This window comes from Tachyglossus aculeatus, chromosome X1, assembly GCF_015852505.1.
Source record: "Tachyglossus aculeatus isolate mTacAcu1 chromosome X1, mTacAcu1.pri, whole genome shotgun sequence".
In the NCBI taxonomy this organism is placed as follows: Eukaryota; Metazoa; Chordata; class Mammalia; order Monotremata; family Tachyglossidae; genus Tachyglossus; species Tachyglossus aculeatus.
In genome coordinates this window covers 80,935,979-80,960,286 of record NC_052101.1, presented here as the reverse complement: position 1 = coordinate 80,960,286, position 24,308 = coordinate 80,935,979, and the positions used below count along the sequence as shown (strand labels likewise).

At 44.1% G+C, this 24,308-nt stretch overlaps 1 protein-coding gene across 2 annotated transcripts in view; it reads right to left on the bottom strand.

Moving 5' to 3' along the window:
* PHF2 (PHD finger protein 2) overlaps nucleotides 1-24,308 on the bottom strand; it is a 202,311-nt gene that overhangs the window by 65,419 nt on the left and 112,584 nt on the right. For both annotated transcript variants that reach the window (XM_038772093.1, XM_038772094.1), the window contains exons 3-8: nucleotides 17,413-17,527; nucleotides 10,338-10,498; nucleotides 6,916-7,057; nucleotides 2,261-2,447; nucleotides 1,305-1,467; nucleotides 546-633 (exon numbers count right to left, since the gene is read on the bottom strand). In XM_038772093.1, the coding sequence (XP_038628021.1) occupies nucleotides 546-633; nucleotides 1,305-1,467; nucleotides 2,261-2,447; nucleotides 6,916-7,057; nucleotides 10,338-10,498; nucleotides 17,413-17,527 (856 nt within the window). The remainder of the gene's footprint in view (nucleotides 1-545; nucleotides 634-1,304; nucleotides 1,468-2,260; nucleotides 2,448-6,915; nucleotides 7,058-10,337; nucleotides 10,499-17,412; nucleotides 17,528-24,308) is intronic.

Here is a 24,308-nt window from a genome sequence, read left to right as displayed (position 1 = left end):
CAACTGTGCTTGAACCTTAAGTACAATGTTAAAACAACATGTAATGAAAGCTGTGGGTTAAATTGATTCAGTTGCTTCACATTTCAGAAAGAACTCATGCTGGCTGGCAGACAAAATGCATCGTGGTGTAATTATGAGACATCAATGTTAATTCTTGAGTGAGGGAATGACTCAATTTCTTATTTCTGAAAAAATCAAAGAGAAAATCAAGAACTATCAATGTCTGCAATAGCACAGCTTCATCCCTTTCTAATGAAGCCCTTAAAAAGCCATTCCCCTTGAATCGACGGCTACCTGGATACCATTTTAATCTGACCATTGGCGATGGGTATCACTGAATGTGAGTGTCAGAACAGAGGGAAATATTACATTAATTCTCCTAGGGGATGTCGGATGGAATTACCTGTTTAAATGTTGCCAAAGGGAACTAAAACCTACCAAACTTCAGAGTTTTCAGAATACCAAACTTCCTTTTGGAAAGGGAGTCAAAGACGGGACATTCAAGGGAGTGGGGAGAAACACCAAATACTTTTTAAGCACAATACCTCATCTGCATTTCAACACTCAGGCTGTGTAGGAAATGTCCTGCAAATGCCAAGCAGTCTACAGGGGTTAGTGTTGCATATATCCAACCTACAAAAGAGGAAAAGAGGTATGTGTATGCCTGCCCGCCCCATCTCTAGAGGCAGCAGCAGCAGCACAAGAGGGCCCCCAGAAACACCCCAGCTGCATTCCCAGAGAAGAGAGGTCAGTGCTCAGGAAGGCCCAAATCTCACAGGACTGTTAGCAGGGGGTTGTGACTAACTTCCAAGTGGGAGATGTTAACACTGACCTGGCCCTTTGAGGTTCCCTGAGGGAGAATATTACGTGTGCCCAAGGAAATGAACAAAGTAATGAGCTAGAGTCTCCCCCCACCTAAACTGTTCCTTGTTCAATTTGGAAAGCAGAGTAGATACAGAAATACCCTTTTAAGTGAATTTTTCCTGCCCTCCCCTTGTTTGGTCAAAAAAATAAGGATCTGGCATCCTTTCCCACTGCTTAAACGTAGAAAGACCAGCACTATGCTTGCCCAGTCTAAATTACTCCCACATATGATAAGACCATATGCAGCATGTGTGTGGCATGCGAATGACATGTATAGAGCATGTGAATGACAGCAGAGCAGGTTCATGGCATACCATGAGACTTAAGGATCAACCCCAAAACAAGAGAATCCTAAACAACAAGGCAGCATGAATGAAGTCAAAATAGACACTTTATTTTCATTTTAGGTCTTGGGAAAATGCTCCCTGTAGACGACTTACCTGATGGAATGAAGAGAGTTTGTCCTTGTTTAACCATGCACTTGTAGCATTTATCCACCTGGTCTGCAAAAAACATCTCACTGTGGTTCGCTGCAGATTGCCAACGTTCATAGAGAGAAATGTTTGCTGAGGTTGGTTTGATGAGATAAAAGATCTTTTCTCCCTGAATTAGAAAAGGTACAATTAAAGGTGCTGGGCATGTCCCTGAACCAGTTGTGTGATTAACCCTATCTCACTCCAGGCCCTCCAATCACTCCAATAATTGCCCAGCACCCGTAAAGATCTCCCTGCACAAATGTGTTTATTTTGGGGTCACTTGCATTTGAACTGCACTTGCATCCAATGTGTTACTATAATGCTGTCTCCCAGTTGGGTTGACAACACCTCGAGGGTAAGGGCTGTGTCTTCTTCTTTGCCACATCTAGCGCAGTGCTTTACCAAAAGTGGGCGTTCAATAAGCACCAGTGACTGGCTCACCGGCAAACAACAAGAACTGTCAGTTTATGTCTTTGGAAGCTACTCCGAATGATCTTCAGCCTGGGAGAAGATGAGGAATCCACTTAATGCACACAACAAGGGACAGCCTTTTTGTGTGCACAAGGATTCAGAGAAGAAATTCACCATCAGCGGCGTCTTCTAATACAGTGGACAACTAAATATCTTAACGTAACAGAGAAATAGCCCACATTTTTAATCCAACAACTTCAAAAGCCAGGACCCAATTTTGAGCTCCCTAATTGGGCAATTAATGGCATTTATTGAGCACTTGCAGTGTGCAGAGCACTGCACTGAGCACTCAGAAGCATACAATACAACAGAGTTGGTAGACACATCTCCCTGCCCACAATGATAAGGGCTGGAGGAGAGGGAATTTAAAAAAGAAAACTTGGATTCTTCGAGAAGTGTGTCCAGAAGCCTTGGACAAGTTTGACAAGAACAGAGAACCGAACTCTTACTTTCAGAACATGGTACCAGGCTGAGGCCCCTCCAGAGTCTATATGGAAGTCAGTGTAACTGTCCTTCACGCAGATCAGGCAGTACTTGGTCACTTTGGGTTTGGCCAGCAAGGCATCATCCGGCCAATAATTTTCCACCCAAGAGAGCTTTTTAACGATCTCAGGAGGCTCCACAAAACTGGACATTCTAGTGAAAGGGAAAGGGAATCATGTTTTAGAAAAGTCATTCAGAGGAAGGTGCCCAGGTTGAGGATTAGATACTTAGGTCTTTTGGTAGAGAATCTACCCTCTAGTTATCTACTCTCTTGGAGACTTGCAAGGCAACAATTTCCTTCTTGGACTAAGTTAATGTTTGATTTTGAACCAATGTGGGACTGGGAATAAATATTTTTTCTTCCACAACATGGGGCCTTTTTCAATGTCTCTTAAACGAAAGCATCTGTTCTTCCAGCTGAAATGAAAGGAACCCAGTTGCAATGTGCCATTTCTGTTTAATGTCAAATCTGGTTAATATATTTCCAATTAAAATGAGCAAGGAAAGGGAGAACCTTTTATTCAATTAAAATGTCACCGTTAAGATGTAAAATATTTTATAGCAAATGCTGAACTCAGCAGCATATGAATGGCAGTTTCAACTATCACTAAGAATAAAGACTTATTATTATTGTCTCCGGAAAAAAGAAAAGCTATAAAATCCCTATTTGAAAATACTTATAATCACTGAACTCTGAAATTGTGGCCAATTCTTTATGTGGAAACAGACAGACACCACTAAAACAATAAATACAAGTTAGCACAAATCTCAAACCTATGAATAGAAAGAGAGTCGCAATTATCCTTTGACCTTATTTCAGACTCTGTTAATTAGAATTTCTTGGAAAGACAGAATTCTTTTTGCAACACCCAGTGTTTATTTTTCTGTTCCAGCTTACCCATGGCCATGAAATGCTGATAAAAAAGGTCTTTATTACAGAAATCATTCCTTTTGTAGATGCAATAATTACCCAGGAGATCAGGAAGGCAAATCCTCCAAATTAATTTGGTTACATTTTGTCTCAGAATAACACAAATCCATTCCCTACTCACTCTCAATGCCTGCCCTTAAAATCTCAATTCAGGTAGGATTTACTCCATAAACCAGCCTGTATTTTCAAACTAACTGGAATGCCACCAATTATAGGCCTGCATTTGACCAGGTCCTCCACAGGCCATGCTCAAGTCACATAATACAAGACAAGCTGCACCTGGGCTAGGCTGGAGCCCCCATTAGGTGACTTGCCCCTCTCTTTTGCTTTCTTTGGCCTCTTGCTGAATGCAGGTGGGGGATGGTGGGCAGCCAGAGACAGAAAGAGACTTCAGACCCAAGCCATTCCCGAAGCAAGACGCAATACCAATCAATCACTTGTATTTACTGAGCGCTTACTGTATGCAAAGCACTGTACAAAGCACTTGGGAGAGTGCAATATAACAAGAGCTGGTAGACATGTTCCCTGACCACAAGAAGCTTATAGTCTGGAGGGGGAGACAGACATTAATATAAATAAGTAAATTATGGATATGTACATAAGTGCTGTGGGCGGGGTGAATAAAGGATGCAAATCCAAGTGTAAACGTAATACAGAAGGGAGTGGGAGAAGAGGAAATGATGCTTAGTCAGGAAAGCCTCCTGGAGGAGATGTGCTTTAAATATGACTTTGAAGGTGGAGAGAGTCATCATCTTTTGAATATGAAGGGGGAGAGAGTTCCAAACCCAAAGCAGGATGTGGGCGAGGCATCAGAGCGAGATAGACGAGATCGAGGTACAGTGAGTAGGTTGACATTAGAGGAGTGAAGTGTGTGGGCTGGGATACAGTAAGAAATTAGAGAGGTAAGATAGAAAGGGGCAAGGGGATTGAGTGCTCTAAAGCCAATGGTAAGGCGTGCCTGTTTGATGTGGAGGTGGATGGGCAACAAGTAGAGGTTCTTGAGGACTGGGGAAACATGGACTGAATGGTTTTGAAGAAAAATTCATTCATTCATTCATTCAATCGTATTTATTGAACGCTTACTGTGTGCAAAGCACTGTACTAAGTGCTTGGGAAGTACAAATTGGTGACATATAGAGATGGTCCCTACCCAACAACGGGCTCACAGTCTAGAAGGGGGACTGTGAGCCTTCCTCCCTTCAAGGCCCTGCTGAGAGCTCACCTCCTCCAGGAGGCCTTCCCAGACTGAGCCCCTTCTTTCCTCTCCCCCTCGTCCCCCTCTCCATCCCCCCGTCTTACCTCCTTCCCTTCCCCACAGCACCTGTATATATGTATATATGGTTGTACATATTTATTACTCTATTTATTTATTTATTCATTTATTTTACTTGTACATTTCTATCCTACTTATTTTATTTTGTTGGTATGTTTGGTTCTGTTCTCTGTCTCCCCATTTTAGACTGTGAGCCCACTGTTGGGTAGGGACTGTCTCTATGTGATGCCAATTTGTACTTTCCAAGCGCTTAGTACAGTGCTCTGCACATAGTAAGCGCTCAATAAATACGATTGATTGATTGATTGATTGATTGAGACAGACAACAAAACAAAACATGTGGACAGGTGTCAAGTCATCAGAATAAACAGAAATAAAGCTAGATGCACATCATTAACAAAATAAATAGAATAGTAAATATGTACAAGTAAAATAGAGTAATAAATCTGTACGAACATATATACAGGAGCAGTGGGGAGGGGAAGGAGGCAGGGGGGATGGGGAGGAGGAGAGGAAAAACAGGGCTCAGTCTGGGAAGGCCTCTTGGAGGAGGTGAGCTCTCAGTAGGGCTCTGAAGGGAGGAAGAGAGCTAGCTTGGCAGATGTGGGGAGGGAGGGCATTCCAGGCCAGGGGGAGGGCATTCCAGGCCAGGGAGATGACGTGGGCTGGGAGTTGATGGCGGAGCAGGCGAGAATGAGGTACATGAGGAGGTTAGCGGCAGAGGAGCGGAGGGTGTGGGCTGGCCTGTAGAAGGAGAGAAGGGAGGTGAGGTAGGAGGGGGTGAGGGGATGGAGAGCCTTGAAGCCGAGAGGGAGGAGTTTTTGCTTGATGCGTAGGTTGACTGGCAGCCACTGGAGATTTTTGAGGTGGGGAGTAACATGCCCAGAGCGTTTCTGCACAAAGATTATCCAGGCAGCAGCGTGAAGGACAGACTGAAGTGGGGAGAGACAGGATGATGGGAGATCAGAGAGGAGGCTGATGCAGTAATCCAGTCGGGATAGGATGAGAGATTGAACCAGCAAGGTAGCGGTTTGGATGGAGAGAAAAGGGCGGATCATGGCGATGTTGCAGAGGTAAGACCAACAGGTTTTGGTGACAGATTGGATGTGAAGGGTGAACGAGAGAGCGGAGTCGAGGATGATACCAAGGTTGCGAGCTTGTGAGACGGGAAGGATGGTAGTGCCGTCTATAGTGACGGGAAAGTCAGGGAGGGGGCAGGGTTTGGGAGGGAAGATAAGGAGTTCAGTCTTGGACATATGCAAGATGAAGTATGCACTGAAGTTGGGAGAGAGACAGAAGGCAAGGAGATCAGCAAGAAGGCTGATCAGGAAATGGGGAAGGAGTCGGGAGACTTTAGTGACCTTGGCCAAAATAAAATTATTTGGTGCTAACCACCACCTTTTCTTCACAGTCTATGGGCCCGTCCTGAGACCTTCCTGGATTGACTGTGCTCACCAGGCTACAGGAAGAAGAGGTAAGATTTCCTCCTCTCATTTTACTATATTAAAATTCAAGCTGCGATTCCAATTGGATTTGGCCTATCCTCCCTCTAAGCCAGTCAAGTGTTTTGGGTCCATCATGTACTATCTAGCAAACACTTATTAAATATTCAATCAATCAGAGTGGAGCACAACCAAAGACTGCATGATGGAGCTATCTCTAACTTCCATGCTCAAGTGAATCTAACTGATTCTCCTTGGGCTTCATGCCCTAAGGAGAACTGACTGGGCATTTCCTTAATCTTGTCCTTTTTATCATTATAATTTCAGAGGCTTTGCCTGAGTCCAAATGATATCCAGTCACTCTTTTTCCATCTTCATTATAGTTTGTCGACTCATGTGGAGTATTTGGGAGCATAGTTATATTATTCTGGGTCTAAACAATATGTAAACTGTGGCTAGTGTTATGCCCCAATGTGGACATGACAGATAAAGAGGAACCAATTAAACACATCATTACAAGTGATCTCTCTTCACAGAAACTCTTAAGATAGAATGGGCGCGAATGATTTGGAGAGAGTGATTATCTAGCTCAAACTGCTGTGAGGTTTCATGGTAAGAACTGGAAAAAAAATTAAGCTATTACAGACGGTAATTTCTCCCCAAAGAATATGTCAATTTGCTATAATCAGGAAGAATTTTCTATAAAAGAAAAGGAAGAAGGTTCCTGGTTGGCAGTGCTGTACTTACAAACAGACAAGTGATACAGCCAAAACAAGATGTGATTGGCACAGTTCAAAGGGTTCCAGATTGACGTGGCATAGTCCTGCAGAAAATGACCCCTAGTTAAACTCCCCACTGATTATCCTTTGTGTGTGTTTTGTTATTTAAATGAAGAAAAAGCCAACAGAAGATTGCCAGAGAAAATTAAACACATTCCCTTCAAAAATGCATTTCTAAATGTCAGTTCTCGCTTACCTTGTGTCTGAAAACTCCAGGTTAGTGACATTCAGGACTCTCTTTCTGTTTGTGCTGTAGTAATAATCAACAAATTCCTTTAGCTTCATCTTACAGTCTTTCTGTTTGGTGACATCGGTGACATCTACGCTCCTCTCTGGTCCTATGGGATCCAGATAAGAGAAAGATTAGCCACTTCTCTATTTGGGAGGCCTGGGCCCATATAGTCAAGACTGAAACTACATTCAGAAGGGGAGCACTGCCCTGCCTGATGTGGTCACCAGCATTCTTTCCCCCCAAAAGCCAAGAATGTGTTTTTTTCACAAGAGAGAAGTACTAAGATTTAGTTGAGCAACAAATATGGCTCTACTTCTTAAATCTGACTCTCTAGCTGACAGGATCAACAGGACACAAAAGAAAGATTCCAGCTTCCTTTGTTCCCTAATAAAAAATATATAAAATAAGCAACCTGTATTGCTTACATGAAATAAACCGATTTGGGCATGTGTATGTTGGTATGGTAGGACAAAGTCATTTTTGTCAAGTTATTTAATCTCTCATGTCTCAGTCTCTTCAACAGGAAAACGGGCACAATAATAACAGCCAACCTTTAAAATACCCAGTCATATTTTCTGGATGGTTCAGACATTGACCTGTCTGAGGTCAGGTGCATTTTGGGCCTCTTCCAGCTATGATTCTGTGAAGTTAATATGAAGGACTCTTGTCATCATCATCATCATCATCAATCGTATTTATTGAGCGCTTACTGTGTGCAGAGCACTGTACTAAGCGCTTGGGAAGTACAAATTGGCAACATATAGAGACAGTCCCTACCCAACAGTGGGCTCACAGTCTAAAAGAGTAACAAGTAAAAATGAGTTTAAAGGAAACTTACACTGAGGAAAACAGTCCCCAAAATGTTTTTTCCTGGACTCCACCATGCTACAAGGAACCCTGAACAGGGAGCTCTGCAGCCCTCGGACTCCTATAAGATGGAGTACATGACGACAGGATGTGAAAGAGGAAAAAGCTGAAGAGTTGAAAGTGAGATGCAGTGCTGCGGTTGTGTCTAAGGGGAATTATGCTCCAAAGGAGGAGTGAGCCTCTGTCCAGAAGTCTCTGTCCAGGGACTGCAATAAAGGGTGTTTCAGGTCTGAAGCAGGGCGTGGGGGCACTAATGGGAAGATCATCAGCCATTCTCTACTTCCACCCATCCTATGAAGTATCTTTTGAGCTATTTCAAATGGGCCCAGTGCTGCACTTTCTGCATGTCCCAAAGATTCTGGTCAAGTCTAAGTCCCTTTGTAAGGCAGCACTGGAGGCCCCCTCCTAGTCCCACCCTCATTCTCCTTTACTATGGTCCTGAGACGCTCCAGAGCTTCAGTAGTGAGGGTAATGGCAGGGCAGCAGAAAAAAGAAGTAAAGGAACAGACTCTTCTGCCTCCTCTTTTTCATTGGCAGCAATAAAAAAAATGATGGCATTTGTTAAGCGCTTACTATGTGCCAAGCACTGTTCTAAGCACTGGGGAGGATACAAGGTGATCAGGTTCCACGTGGTGCTCACAGTCTTAACCCCCATTTTACAGATGAGGTAAATGAGGCCCAGAGAAGTGAAGTGACTTGCCCAAAGTCACACAGCTGACAAGCGGCGGAGCTGGGATTTGAACCCATGACCTCTGACTCCCAAGCCCAGGCTCTTTCCACTGAGCCATACTGCTATTGCTTCTGCTGTCGTCACCTCCATGGCTGAACAGGCTCGTGGGGCCTTTCATGGAAGTTTCAGGAATGGCCAGAAAGACGATAATAATAAAAATGATATTTGTTAAGCGCTTACTATGTGTCAGACACTATACTTAGCACTGGGGTGGATACAAGCAAACTGGGTTGGACACAGTTCCTGTCCCACAAAGGGCTCACTGTCTCAATCCCCATTTTTCACATGAGGAAACTGAGGCACAGAGAAGTAAAGTGACTTGCCCAAAGTCACACATCAGACAAGTGGTGGAGCCAGCATTAGAACCCATGACCTTCTGACACCCAGGCCCGGGCTCTCTCCACTATGCCATACATGCCAAGTGGATGCACCAGAAACTCCCATCAACTACCTGGAAAGGTCAGTTCTGGCATGGCTACCACTGCCGCCTGCTGCTGCAGCCACTGGCATGGCAGTCTTTTTTTTTTAAGCTAGGCAGTGGCAAGGGGGTAGGGGTGTAGGACAGCAGTGGTGGCAGCAGTGGGAAAGGAGGCAATTCCCCCGCCCATGTTTTTCCTGTCTCTTTTCACCCTATATTCTCCTCTTCTTCCCTATTATTCTCCTTTCCCTCTCCCTCCCCTATTTCCTTTCTCCTCTTCTCCTCTTTTCCTTCTCATTTACACTTTCTCTCTGTTTCTTTTCCCTCTTGCCTTCTTTCTCTCCTACTTTCTCTACACCTTTCTAACTTTCTCTAACCTCACCCCCTGGATGCCCTGCCCACCGCCCCCACCCCACTCTACCACCACTACCACAGTCTGAGAGAAATCTGGTCACTTTGCCCTACCAGATTTTTTAAATGAAGTAATGAAGAGAATTCTTGTTACATTCTACTGTTTCCCTTTTAAAAACATAACCCTTTTTGAAAAAACTACTTCAGGATGCACAGACATGACAATACATGAACAGCAGTAAAAACTGAATAATAGACATTATTAAGTGTTGATCTTCAACACCAACTCACAGGAGTTCAATTTAGAGGGACAGGTCTGCATTTTCCTTCTTCTAAATTTCAACACCTTTTAAATACTGAAGGATACCCCAACTGGCTTTTTCCCAGGACAACAGAAAGAGCAATTTTTTCCTTGGCGAAGGTATGACTCTGTATTTATTGAAATAAAAAAAATGCAATCTAGACCCAGCACAAGCTTATTCTTCCTGCCCCGCTACTGCCCCTGCCCCCAGTTTTCCCTTTTTCTCTGAACACATTTAGTAGGTTCCAATTACCTATTCAAGTTTCATCCTTTTGTTGCCCTAAAGCTATTTCTAGGAAAGCTGTATTTTCTTTGGATGCATTTCAGTGGATTCTCCATCACCTTAGCTCCTGTTCATGCTTAAAATGTTCTCAGGCAATATTACACCACATGTGACTCAAATTTCAGGAATCAGAAAAAAAGCTTATTTCTGACTTTAGTGCAGCATGAAATAAGAGTTCCTCAGCAAACTGACTTGCACCCAGAACAAAAACAAAATTTGGATCATTGACACTTCACAAAAACGACCAAGAGGGCCAAAAAGATGAGCTGGTGCTTATTTTCAATTGGAAATAGATAAAGCGAATCAAAAAATTCTAGTCTGTTCTTTCTGACTAAAAAATCATGGTACACACACGTGTGTGTGTGTGTGTGTGTGTGTGTGTGTGTGTGCTGACCAGATAATCTGGCTTTATGGTATCAGGAAATGCAATACATACCAACATAGTTTTCAACATCACTGACATAAAATGTAGGGGCTGGAACAGCTAAGCCCAAGCCATCTTTCTTGGGAACCAGGATGGGTTCTGTGAATCCATTTTCTTCCATGTATTCTGTCGTGAGTTGACTTCCAGTCACCTTCACCACCACATCTTCAGCACTAGAAAGGGAAACACTATTGAATATGGTCTCAGAGTGTACATCTTCCTACTCACACAGTGAAAGAGAGTGACATTTCGAAGCTGAGCAACAAACAGCAAGAACAAAGGCTACAAAACAGTACATTACTAGAGTGCATTTTCAGTGCTGCAAATCTCCGGAACAAATTGAAGCGGGATTGGTTAAGTGAGACAAAATAATTCTTCAAGTGCTTGCCTGGAAAGGTACACAATTCCCTAAGGGATTGGGAAAGCAGAACATACCTTTACGTACCCATTTTTGAGATTGGGTCCCTTTTTTTGTTAATGCACAAGTGTTAAACTGTCTAGCCATAATCAATGAAGAGATATTACTATTACAGCTGGGTACCACTAAGCTCAAAAAGGTGATCAAAGAGGTCAATTCATTTCAGAGGGCTAGCTCACCAAAACTGGCTAAAAGGACCTTTCAAAGGGGCAAAGCAAAGCAACATCCATTTTCTGAATGGATTGAATTAAAACAAATGGGAAGATTCTGGAAGGCTCCAAAGCAAATTCCTTGTTCCCAGGCTCCTATTGTTTTAAGAAAGTGTAATAATCCGAAGGGAGTGTCCTCTAGAAATGTGCATGTGGTTTCCATTAACACAGAGATGAGAATTAAGGGAGGTGGGGGGGGGGGGGGGGGGGAGGGTGTGTGTGTGTGTGTGTGTGTGTGTGTGTGTGTGTGTGTGTGACAAGCCTGAGAGAATAGGTGCCAGAGTATTTCGTGGAGAAAGAAACTCAAAAAAGAGCTATGACTAATACTTGGCTGCCCTCTACTGAGTGTTTTTCTAAACTACAGCCAGGAGAGTTGAGAACTGTCAGGGGAAATGAGTTTACACCACCGCCGTCAAATCACTAACCAGGAAAAAGGGTCTTTGATTCAGCCTAGTTGGAGGTGAAGCCCTTACACTTGGACGATAGTTGAAGCTCCTCTTACTTTTATCTGATGGCCTGAGGAGAATTTTCTGATCCTCTCAGAAGAAATCCAGTAACCATGGTAGTGTTGGTTCAGCAATAAGATTGAGAGAAGTTCATTTTTTGGTGGTTGTGACCAAGCTACATGTGGTGAAGTGGCAACGAAGAGGTTATTCTAGGTGCAGAATTTTCATCATTCCCATTTTTTCAAGGAGGGCTCAAGGAAGGGTGACAAGGAAATATTCTCAAAGAGGGCCGTGAGAAAGTTAACACAGGATGAATTAACATAGCAGGGACAATCTTACTATTCTCCCGATCCTATAGCTAAGGACGTTTCAAGAAGTGGGTTTGGAAAGAGGTAATGGTCACCCAAGAAAGTCTTAGGAGAGCATTTCTGGAACTCCATGGGGGAAAGCCTACTGATAAATTGAAAGGCTATCATATATTCCACCTTTATCTTAACAATGCTGATGAACAGGTGCATTCATTAGCCCGATAATACTAGGGCAGTGGTTACTACTAGTAATATGTGTTGAAATTCAGCGTGGAAAGGCAGGAAAACATTAGGATGAACTCATAGAAATGGTATTTTTAGTGTGAAAACACCACCTCCTTTGTGCCTCCTCATTTGCCCAGAAGTCTATCCTTAAGACAGCGACTATCACTCCAAGATACACAAATTCCCTTACTACTCAACATGCTACCCTATTCACTTCAATTACTGTTTCCTCAGCACGTGGCAGTTCCAAAAATGCCACCTACATTCCATACAAGTGGAGAAGGCATGATCACAAACAAAGAGGTCCTGGAACACAGTCAGACCACCAGCTTCTAAGCAATCCTCATCACATCACACCTATGCTGAACAGGATGAATGAGGAGAATGCACAACAGCAAAATACCCACACAACTGATCTATGGTATGCTGACCGTCAAGGGAAGATCCAAACACCAAAAGGGAGAAATGAAAATGACACTGAGTACTGATGAGCTCCTTCTTGCCAAATCCAGTGGCCTCTACTCCATCTTAATCCTCCTCGACCTCTCACCTGACTTTGATACTGTCAATCACCCCCTTTGCCTGGAAACATTATTCAACCTTGGCCTGATGGACACTGTCTTCTCCTGGTTCTCCTCCTAGCTCTTTGACTGCTCATTCTCAGTCTCTTTCAAGGGCTCCTCCTCTGTCTCCCACCTCCTAACTGTGGATGTCCCTCAAGGTTCAGTTCTGGGTCCTCTTCTATTTTCACCCACTCCCTTGGAGAACTCATTCACTCCCATGGCTTCAACCACCACCTCTATGAGGATGATTCCCAAATCAATATCTTCAGCCCTGATTTCCCTCCCTCTCTGCAGTCTCGCATTTTGTCCTGCCTTCAAGACATCTCTACTTTGATGTCCCACCATCACCTCACACTTAACAGCTCCAAAACAGAACTCCTACTCTTCCCACCCAAACCCTGCCCTCCCCCTTGACTTTCCCATCACTGTAGACAGCACCACCATCCTTCCTACCTCACAAGCCCATTACCTTGGCATTATCCTTGACCCTTCTCTCTCATTCAACCCACATATTCAATCTATCACTAACTCCTGTCAGTTCAACCTTCACAACATCATTAAAATTTGCCCTTTCCTCTCCATCCAAACTACTACCATGTTAACCCAAGCATTTATCCTATCCAGCCTTAATTACTGTATCAGCATTGTTGCTGACCTCTCGGCCTCCTGTCTCACCCTATTTGAGTCCATACTTCACCCAGCTGCTTGGATCATTTTTCTACAAAAACATTCAGTCTAGTTGCCCCACTCCTCAGGAACCTCCAGTGATTGCCCATCCACCTCTGCATCAAACAGAAACTCCTTATCATCGGCTTAAAAGCACTCAGTCACTTTGCCCCCTCCTACCTCACCTCGCTAATCTCCTACTACAACCCAGCCCACACACTTCACTCCTCTAATACCAACTTACTCACTGTACCTCGATCTTGCCTATCTTGCTCCAGAACTCTCACCCACATCCTGCCTATGACCAGGAATGCCCCCTCTCTTCATATCCGACAGACAATTATTCTCTCCACCTTCAAAGCCTTATTGAAGGTACATCTCCTCCAAGAGGCCTCATCTGACTAAGCACTCATTTCCTTTTCTCTCACTTCCTTCTGCATTGTTCTGATCTGCTCCCTTTATTCACCACCTCCCCCTTAGCCCCACAACACTTATGTATATATCCATAATTTATTGATTTACAATAATGTCTGTCTCCCCCTCTCAACTGTAAGCTCATTGTGGGCAGGGAATGTGTCTGTCTTACTGTTACGTTGCATTCTCTCAAGTGCTTAGTACAGTGTTCTGCACACAGTAAGCACTCAAAAATACAACTGACTGATTGGCACTGTGGGTAATGAATGCAACAGTGCAGCACAGGACAAGACTTACTAGCGCATGTTGAAGAAAAAACTGTCGGCCATTCACTGGTCCTGTCAACGATAACCACCCATACTGATAAAAGCTCCCCATCACCTTCTAACTCACAGGACGGCTATAGAGTAAGATCAATGGTATTTATCCAGTGCCCACTGTGTGCAATGTACTGTACTACACATTTGTAATCAGTAGATTGATGCACTTATTTTGTATTCACTGGTCATCACTTCCACTATCCACATTAGATTGGAAGTTCCATGAGGGCAACTGACGTCACCTTACACTTATCTTTTCATTCCAGCTCATTGCTTAGTGCACAAAATAGAGTTGAATAAACACAGATGACATTGAGGAAGATGGAGCCTGCGGAGCCGGTGTACCCCCTCTCTTGCCCCACCACAAATCCACTGTACTCTGGAAAGTGCCCTGGAAATCCCCAGGATATTTTGGTGAGTGAGGGCACAGGACTGGAGTATAAAAAAGCCTGAAATTCTGCCTGTCAATAAGGCGGGGTGTGATAATAGCAAGGTTCCCAGGGAAGGCTCATGGCTCCAAAAATATTAATTTCATCTGCAAGGCCAGATCCCTACTAACATTAAAAGCTGAAAGTTAGGTCTGTCTCCAGCAGATCCCGGCCCCAAACTGCTTTTTCTACTGACAAATTCACTTCACAAAACGCACTTGCACCTTGCAGGCAAAGACCAAACTAACCCTGAATACAGGTTAGGCTATCAGTCAGCAGCCTTTAGAGCTTGAGGCAGGGGACCAGGATGGGAAAAGTGGCTACTATTGCTACTGTACTTTGTCTCGGGCCACTCAGAAAACCTGGGACCATGAAGATCAACCTGCTTACTATCGATCAATCAACTGTATTTATTAAGCAATTATTCTGTGCACAGCACAGTACTGAGTGCTTGGAAGAATACAATAGCGTTAATAAGCACAATCCCTGCCTTCGAGGAGCTTAAAATCTAGCAGGGGAAACAGACACTAAAGCAACAGCATTTAAAGATATGAACCCAAGTGCTCTGAAGAGGAGGGAAAGGAGGAGAACTCAAGTGCTCTGGTGACATGGAAATGTTGAAGTGGCAAAATTTGAGGGAGAAATAGGGTACTGCATTTCAGATCCTGAGTTTGAGGCTGCTAAATTGAGGCCTTCATTTCTGGTCAATCCAAGTTAAGTCAGAACAAGGAGTGACCTTTTAAGCAGGATGCTTATTTTGGGGTTCACAGTGCCCAAAATTCAGACAGTCTTTACTCATAAGTTTTTCTATTGCTCCATTTGCTTAGAAATGGAAAAATATGAAGATATTGCACAAAGAAGCCTCCACAGTTCCAGTCAGAAACTAAATTCAGTTGACAGAAAGAACTTCAGGTTCAGTTCAGGGTGTTGAAAGCTTCTTCAATGGACAGTGCTCTGCGTTAATGTAGGGAAATTTTCTGTGCACACCAACCAGGAAACCACTTAAAACACAAAAGGATGAGCCCCATTCACAAAAAGTGACTATCAAGTATCAGTCTCCAGCTTGGCTTTACCTCCTCAATAGGACCTCTGTTTCTGTCTGTTTTCATGCTAAATGACAACTGAACTCAATGTTTCATCTGTAATAATTATCCCACGGTAGGCCGTAACAACCTAAACGTAGTTGTCCTTTGTATTAGAAGAAAGACACCTCTGCGTGCATGTGTGGCTGTAAAGGCCAATGCTGGATCCACAGTCCCGGTCACATTGGGCACCCAGAAAGGTTGCCCTTTCAAAGAGCTGTTGTACTTGAACTTTATAGCTCCTACCACTGTTTTATCTTATGGCAGCCTATCTGGTGTGCTATTCGGAATGGGCCCATCCAAATTTAGGCCATATTGCATTTCCGCTTAATCCCGAGAAGACCACCTGACCAAGTAGTTCTCATTCACTGCCTTTTCCAATGGAACAGCTCTCAGGTCTTTAGGTGCTCAAGATAAAAACAATTAAAGTATCTTACAAGTGGCTGTTGACTCAATCCAAGTCAACTCCATGAGCTGTGTTGGTAGTTGAAATTTGTTGGTTTAGCTACTTGAGGCTCTCAAGATCTCAATACAGAAAAACAACCATATTGAAACTGTTTCAGCATAATGTGGACTTAGCACAACAACAGAGGATGATGTGGCATGGAAACATCCTTCATACTAGGCACAAGATGGCAAACTATGTAAAAGGACTCCCTCTCAATTCTCGGCTAGGGCACAAGCATTCAGAAACTGGCCCCCAGAGTAAAGCAATCTCTATCAATTCCATCCCCTTCATTTACTGAATACAGCAGAGACTGTCTTAGCTCACAGGTTTTAACCAGAGATTGAAACCAATCTCATGGGGCCTCGGTGGAACAAGAGCTTAGATCCTACTCTGCTGAGAGTAACAATTCGATTAACAGTCTGCTGTTTTTGTGATGATAGTCATGATAGCCAACAATCTACTAAATATAATTCATGCTGATACCCCTTCAGCTCCAGTAGCTTTCACCATCCTGCCAACCTAAAGGTGATGGTGACTCGCTCTCCAAGCCCAAATAAATGCAGATACGTGGATGTTTCTGTCAAGTGTATTGATGCTGCAGCCTCAACTGGATGTTGCTAAACGTAAACTCTTTCGAAGTCACATGGATTGAATGTGATTTTCCAAAAACAAATACCCCAACATTACATGGGAAATTCTTCTATGGTGGCATACATCGCTGATGCAAAATTCTAATGTTCTAACCACAAGCAACAGAGTTTGTTTGACTATAATTAAACTCTTGACTGCTCACCCAAAGTGGAGAGGGGAAAAAATGTGTGAAATGAATCCCAAGTCAAAAAAAAAAATCTTCTTAATAACAAAAATAGAATCCGGAAACTAAAGATTGCTCCTGGACAGCAGGCCTTCTATAAATTTAAAAATTCATTCATAAAATTCATAAAATGGCTGGGGTTGGTCAATCAATCAATCAATCACCCCATGGTAGTAATAATAATAATAATAATAATGATAATAATAATAATAATAATAATAATGGCATTTGTTAAGCACTTACTATGTGCCAAACACTATTCTAACCCTGGGGGAGATACAAGGTTATTAGGTTGTCCTATGCGGGACTCACAGTCTAATTCCCTATTTGACAGATGGTATTTATTGAACACTTACTGTGTACAGAGCACTGTACTAAGCACTTGGTAGAGTATAATATAACAATATACCAGACACACTCCCTGCCCTCAAGGAGACTACAGGGTTGGCAGACACAATCCCTACCCTCAAGGAGTTTACAATCTAGGTGGTGGTCATCCCCAGAACATTTACCTGCACACTTTCTAAAGCTTTACATGGCCCCCAACATGAAAGTGATCAGATATCCCCCACTAGATAAGATAATCAGTTTCAGGGTACCTGCCCACAACCCAAAAAGCCTCAATCTGTCCCTCCCCTCTCCCTCTTTGATGACTCTATTTTTTTCCTGTCTTTTTGGTCCCATTGCAGGCTCCTAAAACTCTGGTCACTTCATTCCACATCTGTCCCCAAGGCCAGCCCACCTACCTGGGAAAAGTCCGACTTCGTAGCTCTTTAATGAAAATTTGACTTCCATTCTGAACAGGTTTGACATCAGTCATCTGTCCAGTGTCATGTTTATGCCAACTTCTTTTCTTTTTCACTGAAGGAGAGAGAACGCACTTGTTGTAGAAGAGAATAACAACAATGAAATGAACCACCAGAAAGCAATCATAAAGCTTTCAACAACATGCATATAAACAAAAAGCACTTCACTCTTCATTGAAGCATCCCTCCCCACTCCACTTCCAGGCTCTAACGCTTCATCATAAACAGCAATAGCAATTCTCTAGCATCACTTAAGGAAAGGGAAAGAGAAAATCTTATTAATCAAATCAATCACATTTACTGAATGCCTTATTCTGTGCAGCGCACTGCACTAGGTCTTTCAAAGAGTACAAAATAGTTAGAAGACACAATTTCTACCCTCAGGGAGCTTACAGTCTAGTGAGGGAGACACTATGTTCCCAAAGGACTCTTCTAGGAAATTTTGAACAGGCAGAATGCCACTACCAGACTGGAATGAACCACAAAAGTTAGGTTAATGCTGTCCTGAAAGATTTAGTCATGAAGTATTTTGGGGCCACAACTCACCTGAAAAACAAGCTATCAAGATTCAAGCTGAGGAATACATTTAAAGAAAGGAAACGCCTAGGGTTCAAGAAGGATCATAAGAGAGTCAGCAAGTGAAACTGCTTTGGGTAGGGTGTTGTTCTCCCAGCATGCTTAGCATTAGTCAGACCTGTTAAATTACTATGAGGAGCTTTAAGCTTGACACATTTTATAAAAAGGATATAGAAAATGTGCGCAATCCAGAGACAGGCAGTGAAAAATACGCAAAGAGCTCCCGGATAGGATCATAATAAAAGGCGAAAGGAATTGGGATTATTTGGGTTGGAGATGAAATGACACAGAGGCAGTTTAATAGGATATTCATTCATTTCAAGAGTATTTGTTGAGCACTTACTGTGTGCACAGCATTGCATCAGGCCCTTGGGAGAACACAATAAAGGAAGACTATATACTCCCTGCCCTTGAGGAGCTTACAATCTAACTGAGGAGACAGGCAGATGCAAATTGTATATTGACAGTAGGAACTGGAGGGGAAAGGGAACTGGAGGGGGAAAAAAGCAGATTTAATGGATCAAGTATGGAAAAATGAATCAATAAAAGAAATAAGCTGATACACATATGAGTGCTATGGGTGGCCATTGGGATAGTATACCCAGAGATTCGACATGGTGGACCACCCCCTTCTCCTCAACACACTATCCAACCTTGGCTTCACAGACTCTGTCCTCTCCTGGTTCTCCTCTTTTCTCTCCGGCAGTTCATTCTCAGTCTCTATTGCGGGCTCCTCCTCCCCCTCCCATCCCCTTACTGTAGGGGTTCCTCAAGGGTCAGTTCTTGGTCCCCTTCTGTTCTCGATCTACACTCACTCCCTTGGTGAACTCATTCACTCCCACGGCTTCAACTATCATCTCTATGCCGATGACACCCAAATCTACATCTCTGCCCCTGCTCTCTCCCCCTCCCTCCAGGCTCGCATCTCCTCCTGCCTTCAGGACATCTCCATCTGGATGTCTGCCCGCCATCTAAAACTCAACATGTCCAAGACTGAACTCCTTGCCTTCCCTCCCAAACCCTGCCCTCTCCCTGACTTTCCCATCACTGTTGACGGCACTACCAACCTTCCCGTCTCACAAGCCCGCAAACTTGGTGTCATCCTCGACTCCGCTCTCTCGTTCACCCCTCACATTCAATCCGTCACCAAAACCTGCCAGTCTCACCTCCGCAACATCGCCAAGATCCGCCCTTTCCTCTCCATCCAAACCACTACCCTGCTCGTTCAAGCTCTCATCCTATCCCGTCTGGATTACTGCATCAGCCTCCTCTCTGATCTCCCATCCTCCTGTCTCTCCCCACTTCAATCCATACGTCACGCCACTGCCCGGATCGTCTTTGTACAGAAACACTCTGGGCATGTTACTCCCCTCCTCAAAAATCTCCAGTGGCTACCAATCAACCCACGCATCAGGCAAAAAATCATCACCCTCGGCTTCAAGGCTCTCCATCACCTCGCCCCCTCCTACCTCACCTCCCTTCTCTCCTTCTACAGCCCAGCCCGCACCCTCTGCTCCTCTGCCACTAATCTCCTCACCATGCCTCGTTCTCGCCTGTCCCGTCATCGACCCCCGGCCCACGTCATCCCCCTGGCCTGGAATGCCCTCCCTCCACACATCCACCAAGCTAGCTCTCTTCCTCCCTTCAAAGCCCTACTGAGAGCTCACCTCCTCCAGGAGGCCTTCCCAGACTGAGCCCCCTCCTTCCTCTCCCCCTCCTCCCCATCCCCATCCCCTCCGCCTTACCTCCTTCCCCTCCCCACAGCACCTGTATAAATGTATATATGTTTGTACGCATTTATTACTCTATTTATTTTATTTGTACATATTTATTATATTCATTTTATTTTGTTAATATGTTTTGTTTTGTTCTCTGTCTCCCCCTTCTAGACTGTGAGCCCTCTGTTGGGTAGGGACTGTCTCTATATGTTGCCAACTTGTACTTCCCAAGCGCTTAGTACAGTGCTCTGCACACAGTAAGCACTCAATAAATATGATTGAATGAAGGAATGAATGAATGAGGACTGGTTGGGGAATGCCTCCTGAAGGTGGTGAATTACCATGAGGGCTTTGACAATGGGGAGAGCTGTGGACTTGAAGGGAGCGGGACTTCCAGGCAAGGGGAAGGGAATGCACAATGGGTCAAAGATAGGCACGTCAAGAGTGAGGTACAGTTAAGAGGCTACCCTGCAGGAGCAAAGAGAGTTAAATTTTTACACAAAATAAGGTGACCAATTGTTCTCCATCTCCAGTGATGACATGACATGAGGAAAATAGATAACTAAACTTGTAGATACACTACAAGAAGAGGGATTTAGGATTTATACAGAGGGGAACATAAATCTCGTTTAATTTCTGGAAGAGGTCACAGAAGACATTTATCCAGAAGCAGCGTGTCCCAGTGGATAGAGCACGGGCCTAGAAGTCAGAAAGACCTGGATTCTAATACCAACTCTGCTACATGTCTGCTGTGTGACCTTGGGCAAGTCACTTCACTTCTCTGTGCCTCAGTTACCTCATCTGTAAAATGGGGATTAAGGCTGTGAGCCCCACATGGATGACCTAATTACCTTGTATCTACCCCAGTGCTTAGAAGAGTGCTCGACACGTAGTAAGCGCTTAACAAATACCATAATTACTAATTATTAATTATTATTATTATTATGTGTGTGAGGGACTATGTCCAAACTGATTAGTTTGTATCTGCGCCAGCGCTTAGTACAATGCCTGGCACATAGTAAGCGCTTAGCAAATACCATTTTTAAAAAATTTCTTTTCATGAGAACATGAGGATTAGGACAGACACTCTTCTTCAGACAGCTGAGGTGCAATCCCACCTGTAAACCTCCTTGAGATTATTTTCAGCTTTACAATTCTAGTATCTATCACACCTCCTATCTCCAACCCCCCACACCCAGCATGCAGCTCAAGTGGCTCTGATGCCATGATGATTCTGCATCTCCAAATCGATGTGTCGCTCACTCACTCTCACTGACTGTGGGTCTCTCCAACAAAGAACAACAAAAGGTTGAGATGAGAAAGACATAAGCTCAGCCAGGGTAGTGTGGCCAGAGGAAAATAAAGAAGTCTGAAGAACTGTTCAGGCCACCTTCACCCCTTCCATAACCAAAGATCAGGGTCACCTGCAAGCAGAGGTAAAGGGAATCCCAGTACTTCAACCCCATGGTTTGAATATCGTTTTTTTTTATTGCTGTAGGCCAATGACACAATCCTCTCCCAGCTGAGTGTATTTCACTTTGCAGCATAAGGACAAGCAGAAGGATAATTGCTGCCTGGCATAGCCATATCAAGTTGAATATCGGCACCAGCTCCGGATAACATTCTGAGTTTCCCCAAGACTACACGCATCATCTTTATTATAAACTTAAGATGCTATTTTTCTTATGACCCAATTTACAATAAAGAAATTATGAAAAGGCTATTCTGTGTCCCTGCTACTCTAACTGCATAATGTTTCAATACAGGAAGACATGCTCCCAGCCAAACCTCTGTAATGAAGGCGAACAGTAAAGGCTAATGTGGAATCAGACTGGAGAGCTTGCCTTGGGAAAGGAGCCAGGCTCAAATGCTGGTTAACGAGAAAAACACACATCACAACACTCTGCTCCAACCCACATTCTCAAAGCCTAACAGCTGACGAGGTTGACCATCATGAGCACGGCCAAATTAAACCAATGTCTTTCGTTCGATCATTGCTCCTAATAAATAGCCACAACTCTCTTCACCAAGTTCAGGGCCAATGTTTTTCTGTTTTCAAAGGTCTCCATCACCATGGCCCCAAAATGCAGGAATCCAACTGTGGGAGGACAAGGACTATTTGTAACAGGGACAAGTTAGCAAGCGCTCCCATAATTGCCTGTCTCCCTCTTTATGGAAAATAGCCGGGGGGAGGGGGAGGCATGATTCCTTGGTAAACTGGCACCTTTGTGAAGTCAAGTTTTATGTTCTCTCTGTTATACTCTGGAAAAACCAAACCACAGTGTCAGAGTTGTTAAAAGTGCAACCTGTTCTGAAGTAGAGACTGCCAGTGTGAGTCAACTGCCCTTTTTGTTGATTTCTGAGCCCTCCTAGTATGTTGGTCTTGATGTTTGCTTTCCCTAGAACTAGAACATAAGAATCAACCTAAACTTTTGCCCCCATCATCAATGTAACTGAGCCTGACTTGTCACATACACCTTTCCATCATTTTCCTGGTTTCACTCCACATCCTACCTTAAGTGAATAGAGAGAGACCAAACAAACTCCTTACCATTGGCTTTACAGAGGTAATCGGCTCTGCCTCTCCTATCTTACCTTGTTGATCTCCTACTACACCCCAGGTGGCACAGTTTGCTCCTCCAACCCCAACCTACTCACTGTAACTCAATCTTGTCTATCTTGCCAACATTTCCTTTTTTATGGTATTTGTTTAGTGCTAAGTGCAAACACTGTTCTAAGAGCTGGGGTAGACACATGTTAATTAGGTTGGACACAGTCCCTGTCCCTCATGGGGCTCACAGTCTAAGTAGGAGGGAGAACAGGTATTCAATCCCTGTTGAGGAAAATGAGGCACAAAGAAGTTAAGTGACTTGTCCGAGCAGACAAGCGGTGGAGCAGGGATTAGAACTCAGGTCCTCTGACTCCCAGGCCTGTGGTCTTTTCATGAGGCCATGCTGCTTCTCTGCTGCCCACATCATCCCTCTGGCCTGGACTCCCTCTCTCTTCATATCCAACAGACCACCACTCTCCTCATCTCCAAAGCCTACATAAAATCATATCTCCTCCAAAAGGCCTTCCTCATTTCACCCCTTATTTGTCCTCCTCTCTGCACTGCCTATGCTCTTGGGTGTGTACCCCTTAAGCACTTTGATATTCATCCCACCCCAGCCCACTAGCATTTATGTTCATAATAATAATAGTAATAATGGCATTTATTAAGTGCTATGTGCAAAGCACTGTTCTAAGCGCTGGGGAGGTTACAAGGTGATCAGGTTGTCCCACGGGGGGCTCACAGTCTTAATCCCCATTTTACAGATGAGTGAACTGAGGCCCAGAGAAGTGAAGTGACTTGCCCAAAGTCACCCAGCTGACAATTGGCAGAGCTGGAATTCGAACCCATGACCTCCGACTCCAAAGCCCAGGCTCTTTCCACTGAGCCACGCCACTTCTCTGCTGAGCCACGCCGCTTTTCTGAGGTTCATAGCCTTACAGTCTGCCATTTCTGCTATCTGTAATTTATTTTCAAGTCTGTTCCCTCCTCCAGGCTGTCAGCTCCTTGTGGGCAGGAAGCACGTCTACCAAGTCCATTGTACTATATTGTCCCAAGCACTTAGTACAGTGCTCTGCACATAGTAAGCACTGAATAAATACCACTGATTAATAGAACAAAAGAGGGAAGAGACAAAAAGTCATGAGTGGAAGGGGAAAGATGCACTACTGAGTCATGACTTCCCTCCTCAATTTGACTTATGCTGTCGAGTCATCTCTGACCCATAGCGACGCCATGGACACATCTCTCCCAGAATACCCCGCCTCCATCACCAATCACTCTGGTAGTGTATCCATAGAGTTTTCTTGGTAAAAATAAAGAAGTGGTTTTGCCTCCTTCCACATAGTAAACTTGAGTCTCTGCCCTAGACTCTCTCCCATGCTGCTGCGGCCCAGGACAGATGAGTTTTGACTTGCAGGAGATTGCCTTATTAGTAGTACTATGGACATACACGCTGTGGAGCTGAGGGAAGGGTGAATAAAGGGGGTCAGCTGTGTGACTTTGGGCAAGTCACTTCACTTCTCTGGGCCTCAGTGACCTCATCTGGAAAATGGGGATGAGGACTGTGAGCCCCCCCGTGGGACAACCTGATCACATTGTAACCTCACCAGCACTTAGAACAGTGCTTTGTATATAGTAAGCGCTTCATAAATGCCCTTATCATTATTATTAGTACTATGGACATACACGCTGTGGAGCTGAGGGAGGGGTGAATAAAGGGCGTCAGCTGTGTGACTTTGGGCAAGTCACTTCACTTCTCTGGGCCTCAGTTCCCTCATCTGGAAAATGGGGATGAAGACCGGGAGGCCCCCGTGGGACAACCTGATCTTGTAAAACTCCCCAGTGCTTGGAACAGTGCTTTGCACATAGTGAGCCCTTAACAAATGCCATTATTATTATTATACGGGACAACCTGATCACCTTGTAACCTCCCCAGCGCTTAGAACAGTGCTTTGCACATAGTGGGCGCTTAACAAATGCCATTATTATTA